The sequence below is a fragment of the Centruroides vittatus genome, unplaced genomic scaffold (assembly GCF_030686945.1).
Source record: "Centruroides vittatus isolate TY-2023 unplaced genomic scaffold, ASM3068694v2 contig_957, whole genome shotgun sequence".
In the NCBI taxonomy this organism is placed as follows: Eukaryota; Metazoa; Arthropoda; class Arachnida; order Scorpiones; family Buthidae; genus Centruroides; species Centruroides vittatus.
Genome location: NW_027122636.1, coordinates 265,438 through 291,958, shown reverse-complemented (window position 1 = coordinate 291,958; position 26,521 = coordinate 265,438). Strand labels below are relative to the sequence as shown.

The 26,521-nt window shown below is 33.5% G+C and overlaps 1 protein-coding gene across 1 annotated transcript in view; it reads left to right on the top strand.

The window, feature by feature from the left end:
* Positions 1-1,378: 1,378 nt before the first annotated feature.
* The window catches only part of LOC136985266 (kinesin heavy chain-like), a 90,640-nt gene continuing 65,497 nt past the window's right edge, over positions 1,379-26,521 (top strand). The window contains exons 1-2 of the mRNA XM_067282514.1: positions 1,379-1,857; positions 26,159-26,246. Of these exons, the coding sequence (XP_067138615.1) occupies positions 1,723-1,857; positions 26,159-26,246 (223 nt within the window). The 5' untranslated portion in view covers positions 1,379-1,722. The remainder of the gene's footprint in view (positions 1,858-26,158; positions 26,247-26,521) is intronic.

The following is a 26,521-nucleotide window of genomic DNA, read 5'->3' as shown; positions in this document are numbered from 1 at the left end:
TTTAATTAATAATTTTGCTCGATATAATTCGGACCGACCATGTTTTCAGACACAACGCAATCGACCAAAGCTGTAAAGTGGATAGGATAATGAAAAACTCTTTTTAAATTATACAATAAAACACGTTTTAATTTCGTTTACTACTGTAAATCAATCAGTCGATTCGATTAAATATATATTCATCATTATATCTTTATATTCATTACATACACACCGAAACACAAGAACAATTTATTAGCTATTGTACGCGCATTCAACTTTTGTGTAATGATTCAAATATTTTATTGTTACGCACGTGTCAAAAATTTTAAATACAAAATCGTCACCAGATGGCGAGAGAAGTCACATAGATTTAAGGTCACGTGGTCCCTACTAAAATTTGGGAATTGACTTATTTTCTCGTATAATTTTCCAACGGTTATTTTATTAATAACTTACGAACTTTATTTATTTATAAATTATCAAAAATATCTAACTTTTTCAAAAATTTCCTTATCCTTTTTTTACGGATGGCCGATAATACATGAAGTAGGGAAATTTCCCTTCGCTTATAAGAAGATAATTAGTATCGCTAGATTATTATAAAATCGAAGGAATTATCACGACGCGACCCGAATCGACTTTAATTCCATCTCGAAATGGAAGAAAATTCTGCAAATTATTATTATTTTCTTTTTCTTTTCGGAGAACGTAGGGAAAAATCTGCCGTTAATTTAATGACGTCGCAATTATGAATAGAGGGCGTAAACACGCGTACCGTAGCATTTAAATCCTCCTTTTCGTAAATTTAGACGACGAAAATTGATATATATATAATTTTTTTTACGCGTCATTGGGTCGGATGTGCAAACTGTCGTTCTTCTACTAAAAAAAATCTCGAACTGGAAAGATCGCGACTCGAGTTACGACACGTTCGTAAACTTCGAAGCGTGAATAATGAGTAATAGGCGAAGTCAAAATCGACATAAATAAACCTTCCGGGATTTTTATCGTTCACCCGTATCAAACGGCACGAAAATTTTTATGAATCACACGAAATAGGGATAAAACGCTAAACGTAGGGATTTCGAAGCCGAAAAGATCCCAGATAAAAATATCGGCCGCAGTCATTTAGCGACGTCGCCAACTGCGGAATTAAGCGGATCGATTCTTCGTACGGTTTTCGAAATAACGATAACTTAATTTAAACGATAACTTAAACTAAATTTCGTACCGTTTTATTTAAATACAACGGCGTAAGAAATAAATTTCGATTGGAAAAAATCGATAAATCCCGGACGAGCGAAGAAAAATTAGAAATTTTCGTTTTTCCGAACTTTCCCTAAGGTAGAGGAAAAGTTTCCCGAAAAGGGACTTTACGGGTAAATTCACCCGTACGGCGCATGACGTCAGGCGGAAAAAATTCCCATCGTACATTGGGATTCAAGATGGCCGCTTCTGTCGTGGGTTGACTCGGATCTTCATTCGAAGTACAGCGGAGATAGACGAGATTTCTTGGATAGGTGCGAAAGGCAACGTAGGCGGCATTTCGAAAGCCCGAAAGACAAAAGATCGAAGGCCGAATCGGATAAGACGCGGTGCGGAGCCGTCGAGGACGGTTATGGAAGAAGCCAGGGTGACAATTGATCCGCGTATCCTTCGATTTCTACGCAAATTCGAACTCAACCGTTGAAGAGTCCCCCACTTCCAAAGCGAACTCGGTGTTTTTAAAACGTCGTCAAAATGCAGGAGAACCCCAACGAGTGCAACATCAAAGTGGTGTGTCGGTTCCGACCGCTGAACGATGCCGAAGAAAAAGCTGGAAGCAAATTCATCATTAAATTCCCTCCAAACTCCGAGGATTGCGTCAACATCTCGGTGAGTGGGGCCATTAATTTTTCGTCTTTTAACATATGTTCTTTTTGAGAAGGGGTCGAGCCGCTTTCTTTAAAATTGCGCCGAGCTACCACCCCCGTCCCGACTTCACCCGGTTACGCTCCGTTTCCAGGTCGGAGGCGGTTGTTTCCGCCTAAACTACGACTTTATTCTCCGGCAAATGGCTGGAAAACGGCCGAGTCGACCGGTTAAGGAGCAACGGAAATCTACCTGCGCCTCTCTCTCTCCCCCCCGCGATCGATATTTAAACTGCATTATGGACGCCCTCCGCCCTCCTTCGCCGTCGTTTACTCTAAGAAACCCTTCCGATCCGCCCGTTGATCGTTCGACAATCCGTCGATCCGATCGTGATTTTTCGGCAAATATTCTTCTTCGCCCGATTTTCCCATTGCGGAGTGCGCGGTGGCCGGCGCGACCGTCTGTCATTTGCTGATTGGTGCACGTGCACCCATCCGGTCGCCCCGTTACCATTACCGGGGGAACGTCTGCCCTTCCGACCGTAAATCCACTCCAATTAACTACCGAATTACTCTTTCGTTTAAGTTATTTAAAAAGAATAATGCTTTTATTGACAAAGACTCCCTTTCGTCGGGTCAAACCCACGGCTTTATTGATCCGGGGCGGACGCTTCGGCCCGCATTTTTGGCCTCGGACGTTTGGGTGTCCGTTTGTCCGAGCGGCATAAATTATTCGTTTCCGGCTTGTCTCCCGGGCTTCTTTCTGCCTTAGTTCCGTAATTGAAACACCGGCATTTTTTTAAATTTTGAATGTTAGCTTTGCCACTCGCTTGGGAAGCCTACGGGTTCAAGCACAGAAGGCGGCAGCTGACTCCATCCCGTATTCTGTCTTTGGATCCGACGTCTCGGGTGCTGGGCGATGGAGGACTCCGGCGTGCTGCCGGTCGCTTGTGTTCTTGTCGGAGTTTCTGATCCGATGCGTGGCTTGGTCCGGTCTCTGTCGGATACGTTGGCATCTTTCGATTTGCCCGTTTCCATTCGGGTGTCTGTCGAGAGGAGATGCCTTCTGGGAGGACTTTCGGTGGAAAACTGGTGTCTATGTAGATGTTACGAATGCGAAGAAACCCCGGAAAATTCCGCGTGGCTGGCTTGTTGGCTGCGAAACCATGACCGACCAACTACTGGTGTTTGGAGATTTTATCTTCTCGGTCACTGGTGGGCTAAGGCTAAGAGTTAAGCTTGTGTCTTGCTGGTCAAAGTCTGGCGTTACAACTATTTCTGTTAAGTAAGATATGTCAACAATGTTTTATTTATACCTAACACAAGTATGTACTGTACTTGCTATTGTATTAATAAAATACCTCCAATCAAACGTGTCACTGTTTATCATGTAGGAGCCTCTATAGCTAGAAACCTGTCTGTCTGAAATTTTTTTTTCTTGTTCCTGTGAGATTTGAGATAGACTGGTTCGACCGTATTTGATCCTAAAGTAGAATTTTTCTCTCTTGACAATTTAAGAAGTAATGTGAAACATCGTTACGTATGATCTGTTTGGCATTGAAGAAATTTTTAATAAAAATCTTAATTTTATTTACTTTTTAAAATTAGTATTAATTAATTGTTTTGTTTTGTAATTGATTGATGGTAATATTTGAATTTTTGATATTTATCGACGATTTCTACACATTCGTAAAGTATTAGTTTTTGTAGTTTCCTCTAAAAAGTCGTCGATCGCAATCGTTTATGGAGTCGACAGACCGAATTCGGAATAGACAAAAGGGGACAGAGGAGGGATGTCGATGCCGTTGCGCCGGGAAGTTTGAATGATGTCGAAAAATACTAGAGTGTGGAATAGGTGCGCTCTGTTTGCCTTTCACACTCCAGTTCTTGTCTGTTTGTAATGTTGTAATGTTTTGTTGGAGTTATTTTTCCAGGATCTTTTTAATTTTTTAACTGCAGTAAACTCCCGATTATCGGGCTACTGGTGGGGAGAGGTGGCACGGATAATCCAAACTATAATAATTTATTTCTAAAATACAACATATTATACATTTCTAAGGCAGACAATTATTTTAAGACGTTTAATACTCATTATTAAGAGAATCTGTGATTTTGGTTTGTTTGCAGGAATCTTTTAATGAATTTTTAATATTAGTTCAAATTTTTCTAAGAGCTATTATGTCATTGTACTCGAATTCCCATTGGTCGACGTACTCCAACAAAGTGTCGACAGAATTCGGGGTTGTGTTGTGACTAATGCGATTGATAATTTCTTCTTCTCTACTTTCGACTTCGTTCTCTTGCTCTTCTGGTTGAATGAGATTGGAAATAATATCTGCGTCACTCGTTATTTGATAACCTCCATCATATGAATCATGTTCTAACCACTCCTCAATATTTTCTCTATCAACATTTTCAAAGCCATATAAATTTGCACTTAGCTCACTTATTTCAGATACTGTTTCACTTGTCTCGGGCTTGATAGAATCCAAAAAATCACCTTCTACATTTGGTAGAATTTTCCTCCACGATCGAACGAGTGTTGTTGGCTTTATTTTGTTCCAAGATTGAGTTACACCATGTATCGCATCCAGTATTGTCATTTTTTTTTCCAAAATTTAATCAAATCATTACCTTTGTTACATTTTTAAAAAAATTAAATTTATGCACGGATAATCTGCACACGGATAATCGGGAGTTTACCGTATTTAAATTTTATTGTAAATAGTCGAAGGATACGGAAGCGATTAAATTAGTATTTACATAGCTTAAACCTTTATGACGAGATGGTAAATAAATGAATTTAATACAAATTTATACTTGTCTTTTGGATATAATATGCAATCTAAAAGGAAAATGTAAAAGTTATTTTAATTAAATTTTCTTTAGTTTTTATCCTTGTTAGCATAAATATATAAGAATAATAAATAAATGAATTTTATTAAGATTTGAAATGACGGATAACAAAACAGTTTGTTTCGAATGCTCTTTGTGAATTTTAAACTCATTCTTTTCGCATTTTTTTACCCGTCCCAAATTGTTGCGTTGTTTAAAAGTACGTAACAAAAGTTTTCGGTGTTCAGTGAATGGAAAGGGTGTTAAAAAATTAGTAGTTACAGTATAATTACGTTTGGCACCAAAGGTGAATGCTAGACAATGACAAAATAAGTTGGAAGTTTATTGACATCGCATTGTTAAATCCTCCCGTGATTAATTTAATTGGATATCCTTAAAATATATATGACTCATTCTCTGTTAATATTAAATAAGGAAATTAATTTTACCTATGACGTATTGAATTGAAAATATTTTTATAAATAAAACATATGAAAACAGATCGCGTAACAAGTATTGAATCTTAAATGTTGATTTGTAGTATTTGACTGTTGACAAAATCTTAATTATTCTAAATATTTAATTTTAACAAGTATGTACTGTACTTTGGTGATCAGAAACAAGTTATGCTTCGGCGGCTATGATTAATATAATTTGGTTCGACATAGTTAAGGAAATTGCATAAAAGCTATAAAAGTTCTCACTACTAATTATTATTCTTGCTTGTTTTTATTCCACTTCCTTTTAAGAATAATAATACCAAATAAAAATTTTTCTTTTAATTAATTCGTACGAATATGGGAGTGTGCTACATAGTTATATACCAAATTTCAGTTTCTGCTTGTGTAAAGATCCTTTACGTCTTAATAGGAAGTAAAAGCCATACAATATTCGCAATTGATAATTATTGTTATTGAAGTTTAACAGTCGTCGGATAATTTCTGTTTGTTTAAACGAGAAATGGATAGGTGTATATTGAAACAACTCTTCAAATGAATGCACAAATTGCAAATCAATTAATTAAGATGTAATTGATGCGTGCTCGATTTTTCAATTACGTAGCATTTATATTAATTAAATGTTAAATTCGTTATACGATAATTCCAGTTTAAGTATTGATAATTACGGAATGGAAACCGTCCAAAGAAAATTAAGCAACAAAATATCAGAAAGAAACCCGAATAACTTGTTTGCCACACTCTTACTCATTGTTGACTAATATTCGTTTTTTAGCTCACTGGGACAAGGTTTACTTTTAATGCATTTTTTGTTAAGGGATTGTGTGTTACGACCGATAAACTTTCCTGTCTTTGATGAAATATACGTAACGATTATTTTAGGCTACAGCACAAAGCACCAATTTTGGATAATTTTATGTTCTTAATGTAATTCTGGTTAGAAAATCCTGTTGTGCGTATAACTTTATTGCAATTATAGAAGCCTTTGTGTGTGTATTGACCACTTTGTTGTGACTATACAAGTATATACATATATAGTATGTATTATATTTATTTCTTTGCATAATAAATAAACTTCTGTTGCCAATTGCACAAAGCTTGAATATAATAATAAAATGAAAATTTTAATTAAAACAATATTTGATTTTAGTGTCTTCGTACTTATGCGTTTAACAGAAACTTTAATTGTTCTTTAGTGTTTAATCATTTGCGATAATATTTTTTTAATCAATACGTTCCAGTTTCCTGCAACAGATAAAATTCTTGAATTGGCCTTTTAATAAGGCCTAAGACAAAGACTGAATTGATTGAATTTTTAATAAATTCAATTATATATATATGCTTTGTGTTTGAAAATTAAATTTGAGGGTTTCTGATAAAGTTAAGAATTTTATTTGGTTAATGTTACCCCTTGGTGCCAAGATGGCGGCTCGTCTCTGATTTTAGAAAGGAAACAGTGGGACGCACGTTCTAACCTAACCTAACCTCTAATAAATTACCATAATTATTAGCAACCAAATTATTAGAATAGGTTAGGTGAGGTTAGAACGTGCGTCCCACTGTTTCCTTTCTAAAATCAGAGACGAGCCGCCATCTTGGCACCAAGGGTAACATTAACCAAAAATTTAAATTGATATTTATACCATCTTGTACTATTTTCCTCTGTTTTTAAATTAAATGGGTTCTAATTTTCCTCAATAAATTTTGGAAGCCATGTTTTATTAAAGTTTGTCTTATGTTCTCTAATTTCTGTGAATAGAATGTGGTCAATAGAACAAAAACAAATTACATATTTACATTTGACATAAATATGTAAATCTGGATATTATTATAAATCTAGAATGACGGAAAAATTTCTATTGTTTAAATATAAGTTCACCTTGACTAGATTAGCGACAAGACTAGCTAGTGATAAAGATCTAGTATCTATAATGAATAGAAAAGGGCGTGTCACTCACAAAGTTAAATATCAAAAAACAAATGTGCAAGTTCATAAAATTAATGTCGGTTTGATGAACAAAAGATTATTTAATAGATTAAAAATTAAATTCATTAATACCCATTCTGCTGTAATACGTACAAAAAAAGCGGTGAATAATAGAGTGTATATAGTGTCAAAAACATGCTTTGTAAATGTAATGAATTAACATTGCTTAATACAATTTATGAAAAAAAAATACATATTAAAAGGCAGACATTTAATAAATAAAAATTTATTCAAATGAGTTAAAGGTAAATGAAAAGAGTAGTCAGTAAATCATTATCCGATAGCTCTTTAATCATTAATGTGGTAGCTTTTACTAAAGACTTTCCACATTAATAATAATGTATATAAAGTGGAAAAAAAGAACATCAACCACCTTTACTTTATTCAGTAATAAAAATTTATAACTAACATAAATTTTTGAGTCACTTAGCAATTTGTATTCAGGTTCGTATGCATTATGAAATAAACCTCATGTGTGGGCACTCCATTGGATTTTAAAATAAGCATTAATTTGTAATTAAACAATTATTCTTAGTTAAAACTCATAATAATTTAAAAATAAATAAAAATAATGGATGTAAGAACAAAATGTAATACAGTAGACCTCCCCTATAACACGGTAGATACGTTCCATATTATGTGAATTCTGTGTCGTACGAGTCACTTTGATTTTACATATACGTGAGCCGTTCACAGCCCGGCACTTGTGCAGTTTAGGGGTATGGCAGTTTAAAAGGTTTTCTTCTGTAAAATTAATCGATTCTAGACTAATTTGATTCGAACATTTCCAAAACACGTATAATTTTTTGGGAGTAATCCATATAAACTATGCTATAAACAAAAAATTGTAGAAATACTTACCGAGTGCGCACCGTTCGAAGACGCCATCGCTTAAGCATGTTTTTGTCGCGGAGCGGCTCGTCGAACGGCGGGCGCGTTTCCCGATAGGTTATTCTTTCTGCAAAAAATTCGCCGAACTTTAGAGACATCATTAATAGAAATATAATTTTTATGGCCGTCGAATAATAAATGTTTTTTAGTAGGTACGCTGCTCGTTTAAACTTGACAGTTTGTGCAATGTCCGCTATTGGTCCAGATTCGACCAATCCCGTCGAGACACGAGTCAACCGTGACAATCTGTCTCACTCTTTTACCGTGTTATACGAGCCTCTTTTAGCGTGTTATAAGAATACTATGAATAGTGTATGCAAAACTATTTTGATGAGAATTTCCATCTGTCGGAAATAGATCTCTTGTATTGATGCACTTCCTTTTTGTTGGCTTTGTATACCTCCAGGATCTCAGTGAAATTAGTTAATTTTTGTCCTTAACTTGTTAGACTTTTAAGAATTTTTGGTTAATTATAAGTTAACACTTACATCTTATAAAACAGACACATGAGGTTTATTCCATAATGCATTTAACCAGAAGATGAGTTATTAAGTGACTTCAAGTTTTACTTATAAAATTTTATTGCTGGATAAAGGTTGTTGTTGATTCAGGTTACATTTTTATACAGTTTGTTCTGTATGATTTATTATACAAATTGGTTTTATAATTTTGATTTTAGCTGAACAAGTTTTTGCATAATATAAAGCAAAATGAAAAGATAAAAGAATGCATCTTAAAACACTGTCTTTAATGTTTTTGTATTTGTAATTTATTACAGCATAATAAGCTGACATTTGTTATTATTTAATATATAAAACTTTTAACTGAAAATACAAAACAAAATTATTTCATTCATTGAAAAATGTACCCGAACTCGTGTTGCTGGAATGTCTGGTTGCATAATTTAGTGTAATTTAAAGATTCATAGTTACTAAACAAATGAATAAATGTGATTGATCTCGGTTTAATGTTGTTGCAAATAAATTTCAACTTTTCCACTCCGTAAAAAACTGTAATGGTCTCTTAAAATGCATTTTATGATGTAATTTATCAAAAGTATATTTATTTACTACATTAGAAGCAGTTATTGCAAAATGATTCTCGTAATTAATTTTTGATAAAGATACTGGCGAGGTCGAGGCCGAAGTTTTAAACGCAAAAATGTGTACGTAGGACGTTCGGCGCCGCTTTCCCGTAAGCCTAGAAGTTTGACAATGGCATTTGGAATGTCGAGCATGATTCCGCTGACTTTCCAAACGCCATTGTCAAACTTCTAGGCTTACGGGAAAGTGGCGTTGAACGTCCGACGTACACGTTTTTTCGCGTTTAAAACTTCCGCCTCAACCTCACTATTAATAATGCAGAAAGTTTAATTTAAAGAAAAAAAGGATAAAAACAAGGTTTTTGAGAGAATAGAAAGATAATGTGAAGTGAACATTTATAAAATATAACAGATTTTATATTTTAAAACATATTACTCTGAAAATGCCTTCATTAATTCTAAAATCTGCTTATTACATTTACTGCTTCAAAAATTGGTTGTATGTAATGAAAAATAAACACAGATGCACTCAAATATATTCATTAAGATAAACTTGACGACGATTAAATATTTCACTCTAAAGACTTAAATTCTTTTCTAGTAACAGATAATTTGAAACAGTTTTTTCCTTTTCAAAATTTATGCAATCGTAGTATGCATGGCAACTCTTATACAACCACGTGACCGAATACGACGCAACACGTGATGTAGGGACAACGTAATGAAAAGTTCTCGGTTTTGTTATAGTCTTTAAATGTCAATTTTAATTGTATACTTTGTAATTTTGTATGTTTATTGTTACTTTTTTCTATTTTATATATCCCAAGAATCTCTCATTTAAAAATTATTTAAAATTTTTCAAAAAATCATTGTTCAATTTAAGCATTCCATCATTGAATATAGACTCGAGACCCGAAGATGATTTCCAATTGAAGATTGAAAGCATTGGTCGAGAAAATTTTCAAATTATCTGTTACTGGAAAATAATTTAAGGCTTTGGAGTGAAATATTTACTATATCATTCCAGTCCAATAAGTGGTGTTTTATCTCTTTGATGATGATTATTAGAAATGAATAAAATTATTCATACTATTAAATAATGTTATTCCTTTTGCTCATATAACACGGTGAAAAAATTGCGATTGCATTCGTATAACACGCTAAAAGAGACTCGTATAACACGGTAAAACGTCATTGCTGACTCGTGTCGCGACAGGATTGGTCAACATTTTGGATAACAATAGGCAGCGATGATTTATTCCCAGACCCCAAGCAATAACCATTTCGGTAAACTTAAAACAGCAGATACACACAACTTAAGATAAAAACAACATTGATCAAGCCAATCTGATAGCACGCTCCACGAAAGCAAATCAAATATTAATTTTGTTTAAAATAAATTTTATAAATTCTTGGAATTAAGTAGTAGTTCAGACAGAATCTTTCACTGAATATACGGTAAGGGATGTGGTTTTTAGATGCAAACATTTAAATATTACATTCTAAACTAATGTTTAAACTTTAAAGAATTCTATCGATCCTGACGACGGCTACACAGATAGTCGAAAGCATTAGGTAAAATTAAAAATAGCTGCCGGAGTAAGTTTTTGTCTTTAATTTACAATAATTCAGTTATAACTCAATATATGACATAAAAGAATTGAATGTGAAGAAATGTTATCATTTATACAAAGACTTCAATTGACTTATTTCGATTCTAAGAAGAAATACAAGTCTGTAAAGAGTTTTAACAGGTGAAGTCATTGTGCATGTGCGTGGACATGTGCAATAAATGGATTGAACAGAACATAACACTTAGGTAACAAAAGTAAAGTCATTGCACACGTGCACGAAAATCTGATGGATGGACTAAAGTCCTAACATAAGCACTCCACTGTAGTGAAGGGATGGGGTATATTTGCTACGCCACTGTTATAACTGGATGAAAATATCAGAAAATTATATTAATTTCAAGTATACTGGTATAGGTATGTTGTATATGTTTATATCTAATTTATATATTTTTTAATATAGTTTTATACAAAATCTCATTGTATTTTGTAAAAATAGGTGTACGTCAATGATATGTCACTCATAACATTTAACAAAAGAAAATATTGACGGGCCTGATATAAAAGCTGCTTTAATTTACACCTTTTTCTGACACTTTGATACTTCTGCATATGTAGTGACTTTCATTTAATAACTTTTTCCGAAATCTTCTATTAAAATATAGTATTTAATTAAAACCTTTACTAACATTTCATAAACATTGATTTAATCCCTGGATACTAAAAAAATTGTTTAGTATTGTACTATACAATAGTTGAATGAACCTTATTGCAAACAGCTTGATTTCACTGTACATGTATCTTATTTCAATATTCAATGTTGATACATTCATTAACCTGTGTGAAAGTTTGAATTATTCTATATTGCAAAGAATGTACAGTATTATGTGAATTATTTATTTATTTACTTTTATAATCTGTATTAAATCTTTAGCAGGATTTAGGACAGCCTCGAAATTAGTTCTGTATAGAAGACTTCCCCCTATAACACGATAGATACGTTCTGTGTTATATGAATCCGTGTTGTACGAGTCACTTAAATACACGAGCCAATCACAGCCCGGCACGTGTGCAGTTTAGGGGCTACGGCCGTTTGAAAGGTTTTCTTCCATAAAATTAATCGATTCTAGACTAATTTGATTCGAACATTTCCAAATCACGTATAATTTTTTGGGAATAATCCATATAAACTATGCTATAAACAAAAAATGTAGGATTACTTACCGAGTGTGCACCGTTCGACAACGCCGTTGCTTAAGTTTGTTTTCGTCGCGGAGCGGCTCGTCGAATGGCGGGCGCGTTTCCCGATAGGTTATTCTTTCTGCAAAAAATTCGCCAAACTTTAGAGACATCATTAATAAAAATACAATTTTTATGGTTGTCGATTAATAAATGTTTTTTTAGTAGGTCCAGTGCTCGTTTAAACTTGACGGTTTGTACAATATCCGCTGTTGGTCCAGATTCGACTAATCCTGTCACGATGACGTTTTACCGTGTTATACGAGTCTCTTTCAGCGTGTTATACAAATCCGTGTTATACGAACCCATGTTATAGGGGGTCTACTGTATATCAATTTTTTCATAACTCCATCAGGTTGATCACATCACTTATGTGGCCAGAAATTGTGTATCCCAGAAATGGCCACATAAGTGAGGTTTTACTGTTATTTATCCAATAATATTTTTTAGATTTGAAATATTAAATTTATTATGAAATATGGATTTATAACAGAGGAAATAGACTTGAAATTTTTTGTATCGAATTCATGTGTGTCAAATTTGTGCAAAATTTTTATTCCTTCTCATCATTTACTATATTATTATGAAAACAATGATTAAAAAGTTATACGTCATCACAAATTATATTTCTAATAATATATAACATTGTTTTGTTAATCATTCATAAATTTAATTTCTAATAGCAAAAATAATGATAAAAAGTATAAAAGAATTATTATTACAAAATGAAGAAATAAGCCTGTCAGCGATAAGTGTTTTATCTCATTTTTAAATAAAGAATTTTATCTGATAGTCAAAGTTCTTTATTTAGAAAACCTAATAGTTGAGATAAACACTGTAACACACCAATAACCAGGAAAAAATTTCAACAAATTTAATAAAAACAAATGTTTTCTTCTGTTTTCAAATCGACATCTTCAAGTTACACATGAGCCCAGTTATGCATAAAGCTACCAACTCTTAAAAGTACAGAAATGTGTTGAAGTCATGTACAAATTCAGTATTGTTCACTTTTCATTTCACAGAAACAACCAAAACCTCATAGCAACTATTGATGTGTTTAAAAGGCAGTTAACGTACGGTCTCTATTTTGTTTGAAAATGAAAAACTTTAACTCCGATTTACTCAGTTTAAGTACCGTACTTTCCGGCGTATAAGACGACTTTTTAACCCAGGAAAATCTTCTCAAAAGTCGGGGGTCGTCTTATACGCCACTTGTCATCTTATAGGGCAAGTGTATCCCAAACTCTATATTTTAACTGTAAAAGTTGGGGGTTGTCTTATACGCCGGGAAATACGGTATTTTGAGGGTTGGTAACTTTTCGTTTGCATAATATATGAAATGCAGAATGGAACACTGATTTTAAAAATTTATTGGAGATTTTTGCCGGTTCTCGATGAAATAGTTTATTCATACATGCAACCAGTTAACTAGTAGTGATTAACCTAATAGTTGCTATTTGAACTGTTAGAATGAATTATATAACATAATTCATAATATTACATTATTTCTTAGTTTTATTTGTTTTTTATGGGGTTTTTTATCATTATATTGTTGTGTAGGGGTGGAAAACATTGTCCAAGCAACATAGCCTGTAATATTTGAGAAATAAATAATATATTTCATATTTTGTGAACGATAAGTTGAAATATAGGACTAATAAAAGTTTCATATACATATAAAATTACATCAATGTTTCATATTTTGTGTGTGTTTTTTAGTTTATGTATGAATCCCAACTAAACAATTAAAACGAGTGACAACTCTCTTTAATATAGCCGTAGTATAATTCATAATTCTTAGAAAAGTGATTCACTACTTAATTGCATGGATTGAGTCATTCAAAGCCTACTAATACTAATGGCAAAAATTTATTTAAATGCAAAAACAATTAAAGCAATACTCAGTATGATAAAAAATTTATTACTTAAATGTATGGATGGAAGACTTTATAGGTTACGAAGCTTTATTTCAGCTTTGGTTTATCCAGGGGTCTCCAAACTATGTCCCCAATGCATATTTATCTGGTTTGTGTAGCTTGTTTTCACTGTGTTTTATGATTGACATTTGAACTAGTTCAAAGCATACAAAGTTTTGATGAGTCAACTAGAATTGATAGATCTTGCTGCAAATGGTTTTTATAAAAACTTATTTAGACAAAGGAGTTTGTTTTCACGAATTTTAAAAGAAGAAAATTTCTAAAGTTTTAGGAAGTTTGCTTGGGAATATTTTGTAAAGGTCTACAATTTTTCAAATTTGCAACCTGAAAAAATTGTAGACCTATAAATTCCCGTTGTTACCTACCGTCCGTCCGTCCGTCTTTCTTTAATCTCAACAATGGAGTTAGACAGATGAAAGAGGAGACCAGATATGGAAATCTTAGGGGCAGGAGATCCCCGATTAACTATATAACTGCTTCCAAGGCAAACTAGAAGTCACTTTATTTCAGTTCAAAACTTTTCCCCCAAAAGCGGTTATTAGATGACCGGCACAACTGTATTGTTAAAGGAAAAGTATGATGTACAGAGACAAGTTACTATTAATTTGAAGTGGAGAGCATGTGTTTTAAATTAAATAAATTTTGCAGCCTGGCATTGTGACGACGTCACAGTAAATAATTGTTTGTTGTATTTACGTACCTTTCTGAATAAACCTGTATGAATCCGAACTAGTTACTACACTTTAACAGTGGGATTTTTATATGAATTCTAACATTTTCAAGCCAGTTAACAGGTCATCCGTGGATGTCAAAAGTCAAAACTAGTTCATCATAGTGGCCAGTGTGTCATGTTTAAACATTTTTGAAAATGAAATATAAAATCAAAATATCCAGTGGAGAGTGATGTTTGATATCCAAAGGAGATTTTAATATTGGATTCCACAAATGTTATCTCTAATTTTAATGACATTTTTTCAAAAAAAAAAAACCAATTGAAAATTTTACATTAATTTGTGTCTATTGTTATTCAGAAGTAAAAAATCTTAATCTAGGTACCAAGTATAAAAGATATAATCAGACTTATCTTTTACCATTTACAAGACCCTCCTCAGAGAAAGTTTGGTGATCCCTGGTTTTATCTAACCAAATCAATTTAAAATCAAAATACTACAGTGGATCCCCGATATAACGCGCATGTCGGGCGGGAAACAACACCTGTGTTATAAGGTGAACCATGTTATACTGAGCGGCGCGCTGTAACGCAGTTCACCTCTTTACTTTAGCAATAATGTCAAGCTTTTCTTTTACTCATCGTGCATACAATAATTAAACACTATTCAAAATACATGCAGGAACTCAGTACATACACAATAACTCAATACGCAGTAACAATAAAATGCGCTACCCAGTAACGCCATGCGGACCTGTATAAACGTGTTTGAGCTTATCGCGTCGCGAACATCGCCCGCGCTACAACCGAGCGCACAATATAGTGAGCAGCACTATAACGAAGGTCCACTGTATTTTCCTCGCTGTATTAAAAATTCTCAATATTATGGGCATTAAACTAGATAGATTTAGAATATTAGTAGATTTACAATTGTATTATATCAATGATTTGATACTTGGTAGCTGTTAATTATTGGAGACCTCTTAAAATTACATACTTGTTCTTCAAAAAATCCAGGATAACATTTATATTTCAAAGACTGAAAAACAGAGAATTTAAATAATGTTTTAGCTGCTTCCTAGATCTGGAAAAACAAATTATATTATATGGCTTATGTTGGATTTCTGCCTTCTTTCAGAAGAACATTTGCAATATAGGAGATGAAACTACTAAGATTTTAAGTAAAGTTTATCAATTTCCTTATTTGTATTTGTGACCGGGAAAATGAAAAAGCAGGACATGTCTTAGTAAACTGAGTCTTCCTTTCTTTTCTGTGTTAGAACTATTATTTCTGTAATCAAACGACTTATTCCAATAAATAAATTGTGAAAAGTATGAATTACAGTATATATATCATTATTATTTTATTTTCATATATTATTTTAGGATTCGTTAATAAAATTGTTATTGAATGGGTATAGCAACGTGATTTAAACAATATGTCTAATTTTGGTTTATCGTATCCCAATTTTTTTAATATATTGGTTATAAAAGAAATTACCGACGATTATCAGATAAAAGACGATCTGAATATATTAAACACTCATTGATTTTAGTACCATACTTTTGTAAAGATGGTTTGTGAGTTATCCTTAGAAAAATCAATTTGAAATGGAGTTGTGTGATGTGTGGATTATCCGTTGATTTTGTAACTTAAAATTTATTACAAAATACTTATAATAATTTTATTTACACTGTCCAAAAGCATATTTAGAAAATGTGAAAAATTTCATGTTGCATGCATAAATAATTTTTCCCAAAATTACTAATGGTATACACACATACACTAATGGTACATACATACTTAGTTCTGTTAATTTCCTGTAAGTCAATCTTGCTTTAAATGATGTTATATATTCCTAATTGTTTTGTATTGAATAAAGCTTAATCTAGTTAAGGCCATTATTGGCTGAAATATAATAGATGATTTAACGTACACCTTGAAGTCTGATACATTTCTAGTATTTTTCCCATCATTTCTATTCCACTTATTTTATAATTAAATTCAGAATTAACTGCCAAAAGAAATAAAATGTAATGTTTAAGATAGTAAAATTTCTAAAATGAATACAGGTACACCTCACTTTACGACCGAGTTCCATTCCGACGACTACGTCGTCAAGCGAATTGGTCGATAAGCGAGGAGCTTGCGCCGAGAATATAGGATCGTTGTAAAATTATACAAATTATGCAACAAACTTCAAATTTATTCATAAAAAGTCTATTATAGTACTCTGTTAGCCTATTATAGTATGCTTAGTGTGCATGTCACCATTTGCCACTGACCGACACTCGAGACGAGAAAGGGGATTCCCCAAATTGCAGGTCAAAACTCGAGTGGTCGTTAAGCAGATAGGTCGTAAAGTGAGGAGTACCTGTATTGTCAGGTGCCGTATTCTCATCTCCACTTCAGAAACATGGAAAAACATGCTAATGTAAACTATATTAAGGATTTTTATATTATAACTTTTGTGTTGTTTTAAATTTGATTTTAAAAAATGCAATGCTGCACAATTTATTTCTCCTTAAGCAACCTATTTAGATAAGCTTTTTGGTATTATAAAATTACATATTGCAAACTAAAAAGTTGGGCCCATTCTTTCAATAAGTATTCAAAAATTTTAATTTTTAAAAAATTAAAAAGTTATTTATTATATATAAAATATTATATACCAGAACTAAAATATAAAAGGAATATAATTTTAGAATTCAGTTTAGTCGTCATGAATATTTGATGATAACAAGCGATAGCAATAATTTAAAGGTTATTCTTACATTGACGAAACCTTTATTTAATCTAAACCAGTTAACAGGGTGTCTACCAGTTAGGTAAGTCAGATAGGTCAAGTAAATGTCAATCTGTTAAGTCATGTAAAAGTCTGGTTATTTTAAGGTGGTAAAAATTTGTTAGTATTTTTCATGGGCATTGTGAACAGTTGTAAATAAGCACATTGTCATCATGATGATACGTGCGTGACATGAAATGATGAGTTAGGAATTGACATGAGAATTAGGAAATTAACTTGAAGTTTACTTTTTTATTTATAGTTACATATGTGAGTGTATCAAAAATTAATTTTCTCAGTTTTTATTATTGATATGAACACTACAATTAGATAGTATGGCACTTTTGAAATGGCTGGTTGTTCTGTATTTTTCAACCTAGTTGTTATTCTTGCAATGGCATTTATTTTTATTTTAGTATATTACCAGTTGTTCCATGCCTGTACATAAAACAACCAGTTTTAACTGGTATAAGCCATTTTCAAACTTCAGCCTGAACCTCATGACCTTTCTTTTCTTTCGTTCGTTAATATGGAGATTCTGGTCGGATTGCCTTTTCTCCGATGCGCTCCATTCCGCGGTTAGGTGAAGCAGTGTGTTCGATATATGAAGTGTTCGAGTGCCGCCACGTGTTGTTGAGGCGGGAGGTCTGTTCTTGCCCAGTAGATGGGTGTGTGATTATGGACGACGGTGAAGTCTATTGTCAGAGTTTGGCCGAGGTCTTGGCGGGCTTCCCTATAAGCGTAAGCCAGAAATGGCGGGACATCTCTTGTGCGCCACAATGCGGGCAGTCTGGCGAGGCACGTAGGCGGCTAGAACAGAGGAACCCTAACTGACAAGTGATAACATTTACTTTGGAGATCATTCTTAAGTTGTGCAAAAAGTGAAAGTCTGGGCTATAGATAGAACTATTCACTAAGGGGATGTCCATAAATAATGTCTAGTGTAGACATCATTTATGGACAGCCTCTTAAGGTTATGACAAGTCAAAAAATTTGATGAGGAGAGGGGTTGAACTTCAATGAACGTTCATTTTATTTCATTAAATCTCATACAGTTTATGTATTTTATTATTCATAAAGTGATAAAGATTTTAAAGTGGATCGAGTTTTGTTGGACATACAAAGAGGGGAGGAAGGACAACAAACTTCGACAAACTGGGACAATGGGGGGGAGTAAAAATTTCAAGAAAAATACAGATGTAATTTTGGACAGCCCTAATTGACCAAAAATTCTCACTTCCATTACTGCAGCAATGCAGCTGTGTCTTTAGCTGTGTTTACATGTTTCTCTTTCAAGCCACATTGATATCCAGAACTGTTGCTATTGTATGTTGCAGAAGGTGACTGTGTTTTTACAGTTGTACAGATCATTTGTGACATCTAAAATATAAACTGGTCATATTAGAGCAATAGTGTCCTAGTCAATATATTCATCAATTCTCATTGGATGGTACTAGCAATGAGTGCAAAGAAAACAAACTACAGGCTGTTTCACAATGTTTTGATGGTTTCAAAGTTGAATAACTCACAAACTAATCGCTAAAAAAAGTTGAAAATTTTACACAAGGTACAAAATTTATTCTATTTTACTTATGAAATACTACATCAGACAAATGACGACCATTCTTAAGGAACAACAAGGGCTTTTCTGTAAACTGCTACGCACACGTTTGATGTTCTCGGGAGTTTGTACGGTCTTTCTATGGCCGGTTGACTTTTAATTTGATGCATTGGCAGTTTCACAGAAGCTTTTTACCCAATTCCATTTCTGTTCCACGAGCAGGAATTGGATATCATGGCTGAATCTTAAAATGTTTACGAAATTCATGCTGCACGCGCATGACAGATTTGCCGACGCAAAAATAGCACTCTATCGCGAACACACAATGTTGCTTTGACCAGTATGCCATGATACTACGTAGTAACCTATATGAGATGAAAGTTGACAGTGCGCACTACTAATACAGTGCCACCGTTGCTGTATCTCAGTTTTAACGCGAGTTATTGAACTTTAAAATCACCAAAACATTGTGAAACACCTTGTAGTTTGTTGTCAGCCGAGTTCAATGAAAAGGTACCGAATTTAAATTTTGATATTTTCTGGAATTCTCAAAAAACTTAGTTTTACACGAAGTTTACAATGAAGTGAATAAAATGTAAATGTTAAATTTTCTTGAGTAAAGTGTTTATTATAGCAAGGGAAATAACCAAATTTATAAAACCCAATTTGATATGCATAACAAAACGTTTAAATGAAAAAATTATCCAATTATCATCCACAAAATTGTGCTCCCAGAAAGCAAACAGATTGAATAATGTTAATAAAAATGTCTTCTTTAATTTTGTTAATAAAATAACAAAATTGGCCTTGAATAATGATAATTTTGTTTATATCTAATCCTCTTCCCAAATAAATTATAAATAAATGTTAGTATGAATTCCATATGTACTGTACCCGAATATTCAAAAATAATTATTAAATGAATATTCTTGCTATTTTAAAATTATTATAAAGTGAAAATTATAGTTTAGGGAGGAAAATTGATACCACGAAGATTTGAAACACCGACCTCGCGATTATGAAACAAGTATGTTTCCACTGTGTCACTAGCCACTCTACAAATGATGGGAATTCTAAAGATTGTAAGTGATTTGCAATTTTCAACGTCAATTTCCTTGTTTAATTTTGAGTATTGTGCTTGGCACATGTCAGTTGTTGGGGATGGATTATAACTTCACCAAGTTTGACGCCATGCCGTCCCCTCATTAGTTTCAGTTGAAGGGAACCTAAACAGTGATATGCCATATTCTTTTCTTAAGCCACAAATAATGCAATTTATGCAGTTACGTTGGTCGTCATAAAATTTAATTTTATTCTTGAATATACTATTATCAAGAACAAAAACTTATTTTTACATTTTGAAACTAAAATCAAATATAATGGCACGTGTCATTAAGATAGGTGATTTTGTGCATTAACTTTTGGCAGTAATTGTAGTAGTGTATCATGACATCCATGTGATTTTTATACACACAATATCTGGCAGTTAAAGTTAGTTTAGTTAGCTGCTAATAGAGTTGCCGAATGTCTGAAAAATATGGAAGAAAAGAACGATCTAGACTCTGAAGGCATCTCCAGTTGGCATTGTAAGAAACCGAGGATGGTTGTATTATAGTTAAATTGGCTTGAAAGGAAGATCAGTGTGGAGGCTCAGATAGCATGTCTACAAAATTTTCAAAATTTGTTCTCTAGATATATTTATTTTGGGCTTAGTGGGACATTTTTTAAGCTATATATTTTCTATTATGTTTCGCTTCAGGGGTGGTGAACCTTTTTTAGTCTGTGTGTTTGCAAAACAAGCATATTTAACTTTTAAAAAAAGAAGTTATGCACTAGAACTTTGGAGTTGTACAATCTAAGTGTACTTATAGTAAACTAAATTAAATTTAAACGAACATTTTTTTATTGTAACATTGTCGCAATGCTGGGCTGCAATTTTTAATTTATTTAATTTAAAATATACTCTCCACCTCAAATTAGTACAGTAGTGTCTTACCCCTGTACATCATACTTTTCCTGTAACAGTAGAGTCATGCTGGTCATCTATTAACTGCTTTCGGGGAAAAAGTTTTGAATTGAAATAAAGTGACTTTTAGTTTGCCTTGGAAGCCGTTATATAGTTAATCGAGGATTTCCTGCCCCTAAGATTTCCATATCTGGTCTTCTCTTTCGTCTGTCTAACTCCATTCTTGAGATTAAAGAAAGACAGACAGATGGACGGTAACAATGGGAATTTATAGGTCTACAATTTTTTCAAATTGCAGCCCAAGAAGTTGATGATAAATCTAACTAAATATAAAACAAGATTGGAAAGTTTGGAAAGCACGATTTCACCGACTATTCAAACACTATTGTCAAATTTCTAGGCTCACGGGAAAGCGGCGTCGAACCTCCAACGTACACGTTTTCGCATTTAAAACTTTGGCCTCAACCTCTCTAATATATTATAATAGTATTTTGAAACTTTCATATTTACAACATAAGCCCCGTTGAATGAAATTCTTAGATGCATTAATAGTTTAATCGGACTTTTAATTTTAAATATCAAATATAATTATTATGTTATGCTAAGTACAATCATCATATTTTGTGTAATAATTACTTACCAAAAATGAAAAAAATCTTCCAGTGAGTGACTATTACAGGAAATATGGTAAATTGATTAAATTTTAAAAGAAACAGGAAAAAAAAAACACTGAAATATTTTTTCTTTATTGCTGGAAAGTTATTTTATTTTGGAATTTTGTCCTTATTTCTAAGTACTGCTTCGGTGAGCGGATGGTATGTTAAAGTCGGATGGTTTCAAGAGATAGCAGATTAAGAGAAGAGATAAAAGTTAATTATCTTCAAATTCTACATTTAGATTATACCGAATGTTAGAAAACAAAGATGCCTTTTGATATAAATACATACTGGTGATTAGTTTGGTGACAAGATAAAAGATGGTTCTTGTTTTAGGCGCTTGATAAATGTGTGAATATTGACAGTCCTTATCTCTTTCTCATTAAACCTAAGCCATACATTATGAAATGCTAGAATCTCACAAATGAAGGGTTTGCTAATTCTTATTTTACAAAAAATGGAATTATTTCTCAGTAGACTATTGTTTATGTAATATATTTCGTTTGTATAAAAATAACCCACTGAAGAAAAAGGATGCAAATTATAACATTAATTAGGTGAGGAAACTTTCACTTTTATCTATTACAAAATGTGATGATACATTAATAATTTTATGCAAAATGTATCTGTTGTTAAATTCTCTATGGATTAAAACATCTGTAAGATGGCCATCCCAGAAACTTAAAACTGATCATCTCAAGGGGTGATACTGTTAAAGGGAGTGATGAAAACATATGGATACATAGTACTATATGTAGTACTATGTCCAATGGTAATACGTAGTACTGCGTAGTGAACAGAATACAGCAAAAACTATTTTAAAAATGCTATATATTGATTAACATCATACACCACAAGTTATTCTGCATACTGTACGAGAAAATGTAATGCACTGTACAAACAATCCTAAATCTCTATTCTGAGATGATGATGCCAATGATATTTCTTTTCTATTTGGTAAAACACATCCCTCTTTCAGATCGAACAAATTCCAAAAATTGCCCAAGTCTCACTCAAATTTGTCGTCATCAATTATTATTTTATCTATCCCTGTTATTGGAAAGATTAAATTCATTTGTTTTGCTATATTATTTAGTTAAATAAGAATAAATAGAACATAAAAATAAAACATAATATCCTCAACAAGAGCAAATTACGCATATTTTTATACCTAACACAACACTGCAATATGCCTAACACTGTACTTGTACCTGCCCACAGTTTGTTTTGTCATCTAATCCCTGCCACCCCAAAGAGGGGTGTTTCACATAAATGAATCAGGAGTGGTCATTGCTTGGGTAAAGGAGTAGTTATCTAGAGAGGTTATACTGCATTAATTAATAAATCTGCTATAACTACTGGTATTAGAACAATGGGTTAATGTTACCCTAGGTATACAAAATTATTGGTTAATGTTACCTGTGGTTCCAAGATGGCAGCTAGTCTCTGATTCCAGCAAGGAAACAGTGGGGACGCACGTTCTAACCTGTTCTAATAATTTTATTGGTAATAATTATGGTAATTTATTAGAATAGGTTAAGTTAGGTTTGAACGTGCGTCTCCACTGTTTCCTTGCTGGAATCCACCAAACTGTGTTTCCAATCTTCAGAAATGTACGTTTAAAAGATATGATTATTTTTCGTATCATCCGATGTTATCAATCGGAAGAGCAGAGAGAATCTTTATTAGTGTTCCACGTAAAATTTCCCAGGTATACTGTTATCGGGTGATCGAATATCGTCGCATTTTCAACTATTTTTCGTAATAGTTTTCTAGAAATGTGGATCGATGACGCCCATCAGTCTAGTGAAACGACTATAATGCACGACGGTTGAAATGTGCTAATAGTAATTGTCTACCGATATAACGAGTTACAAGGGTAATAAATCCTGTATAAACTTGGAGGATATTGAAATTAACACGTCTTATATTTAGATACAGAAACACGTAATTTACCCCGGTAAATCCTTTACGACAAATTTTTTTGAAAACATTTGGAAATTCTCGTATCCAAGAATTAAAAAAAATTCTTCACAAGGAAATCGTCACAAAGGTGCAGAGATCAATACTTTAAAATGACGCATTTAAAATATATTTTTGTAAAAGGTTACCATGTGAAGTTACCGTTGGCATATAACAGGCATGGGCAAATGCGGCTCTTGCTGAAAGTGTTAATTTCTGTTTTTTATTATTATTTTTACAATTTTATTTTTTTATAATTTTGTGAAAATATGTGTATTAAAAAAATTCAATATTTGTTTTATATTATATAATAAAATGGCGCGCCTTACCATACTATCCGCCACGACGGTACAGAACTGCGCCTCCCATGCATTTTGCAAAACCTACATTTCTGCTCCCACTGAACTCTTGCTTGCCCGTCCCTGGCATATAATGTGTAAAAGGGTTCAAAAGTATTAATTTTGTAAAAGGACATTTTCATCCGTTTACCATTTGACCGTTAATTTTGAACCGGATTAAGATACTGTACTTTCCGGTGTACAAAACACACTATTTTCAGACGTTGTTTTTCGGGGGGCGTGCTGGATTGTATTTTGTTCAGCCATTTTCTAACAAACCGGAAATACCTTGCAATTAGGTTTAAGAGTTTTTAATCTCTGATGAGTAATTCAGTGAAAAACAAATGATATTAGCGAGGTTGAGGCCGAAGTTTTAAACGCGGAAACGTGTACGTCGGACGTTCGGCGCTGCTTTCCTGTAAGCCTAGAATTTTGACAATGGTGTTTGGAAAGTCAGTGGAATCACGCTCGACATTCCAAACGCCATTGTCAAACTTCTAGGCTTACAGGAAAGCAGCGCCGAACGTCCGACGTACACGTTTCCGCGTTTAAAACTTCGGCCTCAACCTCGCTATTATTACCCCATATAATTTAATTGATCTTCGTTAAACTAAACACTGTTTTTCAATTCTTTTGCCTGTTATATTGTTTATTTGCCGTAGTAACTTATAAATACACGAGTATATTATTCTTTATACGTTCGTATTTTAAAAAATTAGTATTTTTTAGTACGTGTAAAGCCAAATCGATTATGCCAGGTCTCACTCTTTTAACATTGTATAAGGAAGGTTGGAACGCCCTTGCCACCATGGTTTTCGATTAGCGATGCGTATCGTACGACAAATTCGGAATTGGCAATCGTCCACGCATCTTTTATCTGTTTGCAAGCAACCGGACGTCTTCTCTAACCCATTATCGATTTTCCCCGATTATCAGTATTATATATATAGCTTACACAAGCCGATTACTTACAAACTTTACCGTTCATTGATCAAATTACTTTCTACTTTCGTCGCAGCGACGGAATTTTTAAAAGTCTCGTGCCAGGGGGAATTTACGCTAATTTTATTTGTATATTCTAAATAATTGCTTTTTATATTGTTCTGATTTAGCCACGATACGAAAGATGTTTGGATTTTTCATTTAAACCGATGAATTAAAAAACTATTTCCAGAGAATCTGTTCTAATTGTATTATTGATTCGCTGTGTCTGTTAATGCAGTTAACGTTCGCTCCGTTTTAATTTATAATCTCTAATACTCGATTTATGATGCGAAGAATCTTGCAGAATTAATATACTGCGATGTTTGGAATTTAAAAAAAAGTTAATGTTACCCTAGGTATACAAAATGGCGGCTCGTCTCCGATTCCAGCAATCAGAAGACAGGGAACACTGGAGACACACTTTCTAACCTAACCTTACCTATTCTAATAATTTGGTTGCTAATAATTATGGTAATTGGGATAGGTTAGGTTAGGTTATAACGTGAGTCTCCACTGTTTCCTGTCTTCTGATTGCTGGAATCGGAGACGAGCCGCCATTTTGTATACCTAGGGTAACATTAACCCATCTGGAAAGTGACAACAGAATAATTCCGTTCGTCCCCATTTAGATTGTTCTCGCATTTTGCCATTTGACATCCATTTCTCTCCCTCTTTAACCCGTTCTTGCGCACTTTATAACGATCGGCGACGTAAATAATTTTTCATTCTTTTTCTAAAGTTAGAAGAATTAATGGCTTTCCTTTCCGTCCGTCGACCTCTAGTGCCAATCGATCGCGAAAATCATTTTTAGGTTTCGTTTCTGATTTTTATCATCTTTAGACCCATTAATAATTTAACTACGCCGTTTAAATTAGCGTATTCTTATTGTTTTTCTCTGTTAAATATATATATATATATTCACGAGGGTTATTTACGGATAAAAAGCATATTTCGTATCGAATCGAAAGTTCGGCGCCACTCAGACTCGGCAATTTATCGTTTCAATAGGTTATTTTGAAAATTAAACATCGACTAGAGAAGGTTTTTTATGTACATAAATTCCCAAACGGAACTCTACGGGGACGAAATTCTATCGAAAATAACCGCATCATCCGGAAGTCACGTTTCTGTCCTATTCATTTCCGCCGACTGCTTTTATTCGCTTTGGCACAAAACGAATCGATTTTCCCCCTCGGAAAATCGAATCCTCCGAAGTCCTTTATTAGAACAACTGTAAAATTTAAAAAATGGAAATGAAATTTAATCCATTATCATTGGATGTCGTTGCTCTGTATCTTTAATTATAATCTAACCGTCGCGGACGGAATTGATCGAACGCCATAGTTTTTTTTATATATATATATATATACAAGATACCGAAATTCGATGGCATTTTTCAGTAAAATCGAGGTGAAATCTGTGTTTTATTTGTATTTTTAGGGGAAGATTTATATGTACGACAAAGTATTCAAGCCCAACGCCACTCAGGAGAAAGTCTACACCGAAGCCACCAAGGCCATAGTCAAAGGTGAGTGTTTTTCGTTCTCCCTCCACGACCACGCCTCTCCGTCGGTCGGGCGCCGTTCCCATCGATTTGAAACCTAACCTTTCGTTTTCACCGCAACGCAAGCGACATTATTATTTATCCAAATTTTCCCGCTCACCTAACTTCCGGTTTGGCCGCATCTAAGCCGGAAGTCGTACGTGTTTTATGGTTCAGCGGCGCGATACCCCCCGTTTTACATATAATCGCGTAACGTCACTTCCTTGGATTACGTCTAACTTCCGGTCTTCAAATTTTCG